General features: G+C 40.1%; 1 protein-coding gene across 2 annotated transcripts in view; it reads right to left on the bottom strand.

The window, feature by feature from the left end:
* Positions 1–9,508, bottom strand: part of LOC117958497 (serine protease 33-like) — a 13,757-nt gene that overhangs the window by 3,050 nt on the left and 1,199 nt on the right. Inside the window, exons 2-3 of one of the 2 annotated variants that reach the window (XM_034894932.1) lie at positions 8,220–8,240; positions 4,829–4,991 (exon numbers count right to left, since the gene is read on the bottom strand). In XM_034894932.1, coding sequence (XP_034750823.1) covers positions 4,829–4,991; positions 8,220–8,240 — 184 coding nt within the window. The remainder of the gene's footprint in view (positions 1–4,828; positions 4,992–8,219; positions 8,241–9,508) is intronic. The other variant, XM_034894933.1, reaches the window with a different exon arrangement.

Genomic DNA, 9,508 nt, shown 5'->3' with positions numbered 1-9,508 from the left:
GTTGATCCAGGACTGATATTGGGACACTCTGGTGTAGACTCCTGGGATATTAGGCCTGGCACAACCAATTCCAAAACTAACGATTCCCTCCAGGATCCAGCGGCTTCCCTGCTTGCTCACCATTGGACCACCTGAATCCCCCTTTAAGAAGAGAAACGTTTAGGAGAGGAATCTCTGCAGGAGATTATCTTATCAATCTTTATTGTGAATGTTATTGCCACTGTGTATTACACCCCTAACCGGCACCGTCAGACTCCGTCTACCAAGAGCCTGGGTCTGTCCAAGGTTTTCTCCCTAAAATGGAGTTTTTCTTTGCCACTGTTGCAATACTTGCTTGGACTAGTTGCTTGCTCTGTGGGGTATTACTAGAATTGTTGGGCCTTTGTAAATTATAGAGTGTGGTCTAGACCTATCTTTCTGTGTCTCAAGAAAACTTTTGTTATGATTTGATACTATAAATAAAATTGAATTGAATTGAATTAATTCTGACACCAACACAGGTGTAAAGATGTTTACCTGACAGGAGTCCTTCCCTCCAGCACGTAACCCGGCGCAGATCATGTTTTTTGTGATTAAGCCCACACCATAGTTACAGTTACACTCTCTGTTCCCCACGATCGGCACATTCACCTCCATTAGGTTTCCTGGGGGAGGAAGGGACACTAAGCAGAAACAATAACAGTAAATAGACAGCATATATAATCAATTATGAGTGTTTGATTAATACATTAGCAGGTCAATGAATCTAAAGGACCATGCCTTTGCCCATTAACGGTACAATCAGGAGTTTAAAGTAAAACAAAGTCAAACCAAATAACAGGTCCACTACAACTCCAAAACAAAGAACTGAAACCTTCTAACCCTCTCAAATTGATAGATTTTACAATTAAATCCCTGTTCCAAGGAGAGGCGCGATTGGGAGGAACGGCCTCCCTGATCTGAACCAGAGTAATTTTCTGTTGTTGGACTTCTGTGCTAGTCATGGATAGTCCATAACTACCACCATGTTACATAGGGATGCTCTTAAGTGTACTTGGTAGCAGAGCACCCTAGGCCGAAAGTCAATGATCGATTTTATAATAGTTTCATCTGATCTGAGGCCGCGTTTTTTGGGCACTCAGGTGAAGAGAGGGGCGGAGCTGTCAACCGATCACCATCTGGTGGTGAGTTGGGTCAGGGGATGGGGTAAGACTCTGGACAGACCTGGTAAGCCCAAAGGGTAAATTGGGAACGTCTAGAGGAGGCTCCTGTCTGACAGACTCTCAACTCACACCTCCGGCGGAGCATTTTGTGCATCCCTGTGGAGGCTGGGGGTACTGAACCTGAGTGAACAATGTTCAAATTTGCCATTGCTAAAGCTGAAGTGGGGAGCTGTGGTCTTACGGTCTTGGATGCCTCAAGGGGCGGGAACCCACAAACAACCTGGTGGACACTGGTGTTCAAGGACCAGATGGTGTGTGCCAAATACAGGGGTATCACACTTCTCAGTGTCCATGGTTAAGTCCACTCCAAGGTGCTGGAAATGAGTGTTCAACCATTAGTTGAACCTCAGTTTGAAGACGAACGATGTGGATTCTGTAAAGGTTGTGGAACGACGGATGTGTCGTGGTTTCAGAGATGTGAAGTAACGAAGTACAAATACTTTGTGCCACAAAAAGTGAGAGAAAAAAGAAAAAGAGACTAGCTGTCCCGAGGATAATCAGCTGAGATTGTGTGTGTACCTCTTTGAGAACTGTAAGTCGTATAATTTATGTTGTCAGTTCACTTAAGCCTGTTGTATTCGTCTATAGTTCTTGCACATTTAAAGTAAGTTAGCTAGTGGTTTTGCTGTGTTCTTTACCTGCTCACCAACTACAGATACTGTACTGTAATTCAATTGACAAGTGGATGAAAACTTAGCTAGAGAGAAGCTGTCTCTGTCTTTTTTTGACAGACACACCTGGGGCGAAGTTGGAAACCAGAATCAGCTTTAATCCAGGCCTAATCTAGTCCTCAACTTTCACATAATTTTGCTGGAGTTATCGTTATTGTTGTTTACGTCATCAATACCCTATTCAATCTTAATAGATGGGAATATATCTACTGTAGGCCTACGTTGCATTTGACGCAACTCAAGTGATTCAGCATTCTGCATTAATTCACAGCAAATCATTGCAGCTTGATGGGGCTAACGTAAGCACATAGTAGTATGGAGGGCGACATGATTGAAAACGAACAGAGATCCGGCAGACAAGCAGCAAGACATTCCCATCATCCTCGGCCTTATCTGACAGAGATGTTTAGGCATCAAGAATGTCCCCACACCACACTGGCCAATGTGTTGGGGAACTTCTTAATTAATGTCTGTTTAGTAATTCATATTTTGATCCTTTATTTTCTTTCCAGAAGCCATATTTGAGCACACACACATACATGTAGATTCATTTAAATGTTAGGGGGAAGATTAAAAATAGAAACTGGATCTGTGAATTCTCACAGAATCACAACGGAATTCATATCTTGCTAATGAGTCAGAATCTTATTAACCTGGAGTTTCTGTCATAATAATCATATATGTTATGTTTTAGACCTATTGGCCACACATTTGTGTGGTCCAGGTAGCTTTGCATAAAAAATGGTTGTCATTCGCAAGGCTACTTTTATTTCCAAGCTTGTACTTTGTTACTTTTACTTGAGTAAAGAAGTTTAATCAGTACTTCCACTTTTACAAGAGTATTTTTTAACACAAGTATCTGTACTTCTACTTAAGTACGGAAAGTGAGTACTTTTGCCATCTCTGCGTGGTTTGGCTTGCTGCCTCTCCTGAAGCAGATCCAGCAATCACTGAAACTGTCATAAACCCTGGCTTTCCAACCAGACTCTGCCAGATTGTCTGTTCACCCACAGTGGTCACGCTAGCTGCGGCCAGCCCTAGTGGTTTGGCTTGACTATCTTACTTTAGTATTTCATATTTAAGCTTTTTAACTTTGTGTGTTTTTTGATCCTGCTTCAGATCCCTGTTTGAGTCCTGGAAGCCCATTCTGCCTGCTCAAGCCTAATTGTTGTTTTTTGGATCTGCCTTACACCTGTCTCCTGATTTGTTTGCACCATTTTTCCGTTGTATTAAATAAACCTCTATTCCGGTTTCCCAACCTTCCTCTGTGTCTGCTCCTGAATCCACTACTAGCCGAACAGGATCAAATTTTCCCATCCAGTCTGCTTGTGTTTTGTGGATCTGGAGAAGGCATATGACCAGGTTCCCCGGGAAGTACTGTAGGAGGTGCTGCTGGAGTATGGGGTAAGGAGGTCCATTATCAGGCCATCCAATCTCTGTATGATTAAAGCGAGAGCTGTGTCTGGGTTCTCTAGTAAATCAGACTCGTTCCAGGTGAGGGTTGGTCTCCGCCAGGGCTGTGCTTTATCACCAATCCTGTTTGTAGTATTTATGGTCAGGATATCAAGGCGTAGTTGGGGTGGGGAGGGGTTGCAGTTTGGTGGGGTGGGGATCGCATCACTGCTTTTTGCAGATGATGTGGTCCTGATGGCATCATCGGCCTGTGACTTTCAGCACTCACTGGACTGGTTAGCAGCAGAGTATGAAGCGGCTGGGATGAGGATCAGCACCTCTAAATCTGAGGCCATAGTTCTCAGCAGGAAATCAATGGAGCCTTCTTTAGGTAGGGAATGAGTTCTTACCCCATGTGAAGGAGTTTAAATGCCTTGGGGTCTTGTTCACGTATAAGAGGACGGTGGAGCGGGCGATTGGGCAGAGAATCGGAGCAGCGGGGGGGGGGGGTATCACACTCAATTTATCGCACCGTTGTGACGAGGAAAACTCAGGACTGGAGGTATTATATCTCTAACCTGAACTGGGAAGGCCTCAGGATCCCCAGATCAAAGCTGGTTAATGTGGCTCGGGAAAGGCAAGTTTGGGTCCCCTGCTGGAGCTGCTCCCCCGGTGACCCGATAGCGGATAAGTGGACGAAGATGGATGGATCCCTGTTTTGTTTGTACAATATAGGCAAGGGGCCCGGTGTAGCTACATGCATCAAAAAAGACAATGAAGAAGAAGACGGATTGCAACCAAAAATGAAAGAATTTAAAATGTTTTTTTCAAAATTGGCTTCAGGAATGTTTGATTTATTGATTTATTTTGAAGATCAGACATTCAACACTTTGTTAGACCTAAAGGAGACACACAAAGTGATATAGTGAGAAACGTAACTTCTAAACTTAACCAAGAAAACTCCACAGGGGAACTTTAGTTATCTTTCCTCCGGCACCATCACCAAAAGGAACCCTTTACTGCAGAGGCTCTTTGCAGTAATTCATCTTTAACATTTTTTAAACTTAATGATATTTCTAAAATTCAGTTTTGTGTCTTAATGGGTAAAGGAAGGTGGTACTCATTTTTGCTATTAAATGTCTGCGTAAACTCAGTTGTTGTCACCATTGTCTTGAAATAAACAAAAAACTTCCTGACCCACCTCCAGATCCAGTGTCGCCCCAGCCGGTCACCCAGGATCTAACGCCGCTGAAGAAGGTGCTGCCTGGAGCTGCCAGGCAGACAGGAACAATGAAATCTGTGAAAGTCACCGGTGACGAGAGCTTCAGGAGGCAGATGTCGTTGTCTTTAGTAATGGAGTTATAGTTAGGATGTTTGATGACAGTTGTTACCGTACGAGAGACCCCATTAGGGTTGGGTCCCTGTAGACTCTGGATACCCAAAGACACAGTCATTCTTGTTGGGATCCTAAAGAGAAACAAAACAGTTCACAGAGGTTAAGATTAAAGCAGTTAAGCAAACACAAAACCCAACGCCTAAGAGAATCTGCCCTTTAATGCTTACCTTGAGAAGCAGTGAGCAGCAGTCAGCACCCATTCACGGTTAATAAGGGATCCTCCACAGAAGTGCCTCCCAGCTGATTGCAGGCTGGCTTGCCAGGGCCAGTTCCCCAGAGGGGCGATCTGTCCTCCAACAATCCTGGTGTTGAGCGGAGTTATACCGCACACTGCAGAGAGATAGAGAATAAAAACACAGTAAGCAATAGCCTGGCATTTTACATATAGAAAGAAGCCTTTTCCTCAGACCAGGAGGTATCCTTCTGTCTCCTACCCTCTGCTGTCCTAGACTAGGCTAAGACAATAGAATGTTGACTAACTGTATTTTTGTAAGGATTTCTCATTTACACGTTGTGTTTTTGCTTGTTTCACTATTTATCCCTCATTACAAAGGTGGTTCTTGCTAATATTTTCACCATCTTCTACAATATGTCAGGAATACACCGTTTTCATTGCAAAACAATAGTTAGCAATAATAAAAATACTCCATCCTCATAAAAGAACACTATGTTTTGATAGCTTTCACTTAGTGTGTAAGTTGGTATGATGTATAGTGGAAGACCAGAAGACGTGGGCAGAAGTTGTGAGAGAAGGCAATGCATAGATGAAGGACATCATGCCACAATAATAGTTGATGTGTATAAACTGGATCAACAAGTGAAAAGAGTCAGGTATGTTATTGTCACATTAGTTTATTGTATGATGCAAATTAAACACTGGTAATCCAAATCAATCTAGTATTCAGGGCAGTAGCAGTGCCACTCATGATTCAGTGTGCCGATGTGCTGCAATAGCACAATCAGCAATCGGCGCAATGACTATTATTGCCCAAACTTATTATTATTCTTCTGCCAGATTTTCGTCCTGCTACTAGTCCTGAAATGCGTTGCCAACACCCGCACATAAAATACATTGAAACGTGTGTAATGATCGGAAATGGTGTGCAATGACTTTTCTAAGAGATTTGCCGCGCGCTTTTTTTACGAACTCGGCAAAAAACGGCAAAACATTTGTCATAGACTTAAATGGGAAATGTTTGGGAAATCGCTCAACATTGCTCAAAACGGCACCTCTTTAGGGCCATGCTGTATCGCCATACTATAACGCAGAAACATGATTAGAAGTTTAAACCAAAGACAATACTTTGACGTTTATTGGGCTGAATGGGCATTCAGATATCAAGCACGGTTTCTCCAAAATCCCAGTTTACGTATTGTCCCGTTTTCAGACTGTCTCAGATTTTCCGATGTGTGTGTATTTGGCTGAATGTTGAGAGCTAGAGTGTAGGACAGAGTGGGGAGATTAAATATCATCTTGGTTCTCTCTCTATGAATCTAAAAGTCCCACACCAACAATTCTACCTTGCCATGGCGAATTTATACATCAAAACGTATGTATTTTGTCTAGTTTCAGTTAATGTGCTCATTAAATTAATTGTATTTTTTGCTCAGCAAGCTATCAAATGACAAGAGTTCCCCAAACTTCTTCCATGCTGCAATGTTAAACATCGTCCACATTTCTGAGCAGACCGCAGAGCGAAGCACTTTTTTAAATCGCTGATATGCCCACATTTCTAAGTTTATCCACATGCATTTTATATCCATACATTCACAAAGGCCTTCTGGTGCCCACGAGAACCTTATTTTATTGATAGCTAGTATCCCTTTGATGATGTGATCATTTGTTTGAGAGCTTGTTGAGTATCTGAATTGCTGGTAACAGCAGGTGCCAGGTGCAGTCGTTAACTGATTACAGATCAAAGAGATGACATCGCAGAGATGAAAGACCTTCCTATTGGTCCTTAGTAACCAGGCAACCATACTCTGTCTGTCTGTCTGTCTGTCGACATCTATCTGTCTCCCTCTCTCTCAGACACACACACACAGACAGACACACACACACGTCTTAACGTCTTAAATAGGTTTTAAAAAGTTACATCTCTGAAGGGTTAAGACACCTATTTTTTTGTGTGAAGTTTTATTGCTCTTTGCATGTGCACCAAGTAGGAGGCACACTAATAAAATTTCTGCAGAATTTTCTAGTTATGTGTTGCTCTATTTTTTAGACCCCTGTATGTTCAAGGGTTTACTAGACTTTAACTATTACATTTTAATTTAAAGAGTTTGAAAGCTATGATTTGATGACAACTGCAACTTTTTGTTTTTACTGATATATCACTAACTTTGAGCTAGCTAGTTACTAAATATAAAAAATAGATTAATGTAGGTACTGACCATTCACTTAACTTCATGTTTTACTTTTTGTTGAAGCTAGATTGACCATAAGCCTAGCTAACGTTGCATAAAACTACATCAAACATTTGTATTCAAAGTGTAACCCAAACGTGCAGTGAGGGAGAGATACCACACGTCCTTCCTGCTGCTGTCAGACTTTATAATCAACACTGTTCCAAGTAGACCACATGCACGTATGTGACATTTTACTCATGTGCAACATCAATGTACACCTTAAGTAATATCAATAACTCTAAATTGTGAACTTTCTGTCTATCCTGTAACACTGAAAATGTCCCTACTGTGGGCCTTTTTAAGGAACTTATCTTATTTAAAATGTTTTACATTGACATTTTCAGATCTGTCAATTGCCATGATGACCAAGATATTCAACGGGGAAATGTGAAAAAAACGGCCATATTCCCAGTCATAACTTTGCCAAATCATCAATGTTAAGTTTACAAATATCTTAATGTCGACATCAGGCTAGGTATAAAATCATAATTTGATGATAATAATAATATATATTTTTTTATTGTTCAGTGTTTTATTTCAATATTGCCATTGTTCAATGTTGCCATTGCGCTTTAGAACGTGTTTAGTGTGTTGTCCATTATCCCTTACATACCTGTTTTGTCATGTTCCTACTCACCAAATCTTAAAAGAATAACTGTTTCTTGTTGTCTGCAGATAATCGAAATAGTTTAGAATATAAGTGATTCTGTTAATGCTGGCTAACATTAAATCCCAGTGATCCAGTATTTAAATTGTACAGTGACTAACTGAATTTACTGTGATTAACTAATACACACTGTTAATAGTACTGTATTGCCATGTACAATACATACAAAAACATTCTTAACTGTTTTTATTTGTACAGTAAATAAACCAGCACTACAAATGCAAATGAAATCACAGTATTGAATTATTTATTCTGAAGTAAAACAAGCAATGCTGTAAATACAACTAAAATCACAGTGTTTAATTGTTTTGTATTTTACAGTGACTACATAAAATACTGTAAAAGGAAGTACGGTACTTTTACTGTAAAAAGAATTCACAGTAACTTACTGGCCAAATGTTGCCAGTAAGTTACTGTAAATTTTACTTGTAATATGTTACAGTACAGGTGAAAATAAAGAAGTAGGTGTAAAACTGACTTACCAGCAGGTTGTGAGTGAGACTCTGAAAAATGGGAAACAAACACAAAATCACATTTAAAACGTATCTATATTTACTGATGCCTAATGTTATCATTTGTAACCATAGAAATAAAAAATGATAACCAAAGTCATTCAAACCCAAAAGTTTTTTCTTTGTCATGAAGACGTCTTTTATTTGCATTTGGTACTGTGATTAGACAAGATAGAAGAGACAACCACTGATACTGTAACACAGGCAAACTTAAAAAATTTTTTTTTAATGTGAACTATGTGGAAATTACTTATTATTCTTCAATTAAAAACTGTTTTAAAGAGTACTTAAAGAGGCACTCACCCATTCAGTATTGCTTCCATAAAGTTTGTGGGATTCACAAGACAGCCTTACTTTTAATATTTTTGCTCTTGCATTACCTGTTAATCTTATCTCATACTCATCTCATTTACTGTACCTTATAAAATTAAAGTTTATGATCTTACCTAATGAAAATGACACAGGCTTACCCTATCACTGGAAATATTTAAATTCAATTTCAATTCAGTTTTATTTATAGTATTAATTCATAACAAGAGTTATCTCGAGACACTTTACAGATAGAGGAGGTCTAGACCACACTCCAGAATTTACAAGGACCCAACAGTTCTAGTAGTTTCCTCCAGAGCAAGCAACAGTGCGACAGTGGCGAGGAAAAACTCCCCATGAGTTAAACATGACTACACTTATAGAGTTACCATAGCCTGCAAAATTAAAAAAAAAAAATGTAAAGTATTTATAGCATGAGACAAACACTGAGTATGCTGTTATTAATGTCTGTTATGAGTGAGTGGTGTTGACATGTCTTTCTCTACCAACAGCCACATGTTTAACATACTGTCTTGTTTTATTGTTTTAGCAGTGTTCCATGCTGTCTGCTGTCCCATCACACTGGTTTTACTGCCTCCAATGTTGGCATGCTTCAAGTCTAACCACAGAGTCCCGACAGGATACCCAGACATTTTCCTCTCAAAGCAAGTATTTTACAGGCAGGGGTTGAATGTGTGAATGTGTGAATGTGTGAATGTGTGTCTACACCGACAGCCATCTGATGATCACTGACAGTCAGTTTACAACACAACAATCAAGTAGGTTACAAGAGCATAGGGAAGACTTAACAATCACAGCTCTGCAAACATATTTAACGTATTAAAAGCTACTGAAGGTGGAAAAGCATGCAGTACGTGTCTCATCTGCTTCAGCAAGATGGTCTGTCAATCAACAGATGATTCACAGGCGAGATGTGGACTAAATTATAC

The sequence above is a fragment of the Etheostoma cragini genome, chromosome 15, assembly GCF_013103735.1.
Source record: "Etheostoma cragini isolate CJK2018 chromosome 15, CSU_Ecrag_1.0, whole genome shotgun sequence".
Taxonomy (NCBI): domain Eukaryota; kingdom Metazoa; phylum Chordata; class Actinopteri; order Perciformes; family Percidae; genus Etheostoma; species Etheostoma cragini.
The sequence above is the reverse complement of the archived record's forward strand: the minus strand, read 5'-3'. Positions and strand labels throughout refer to the sequence as shown.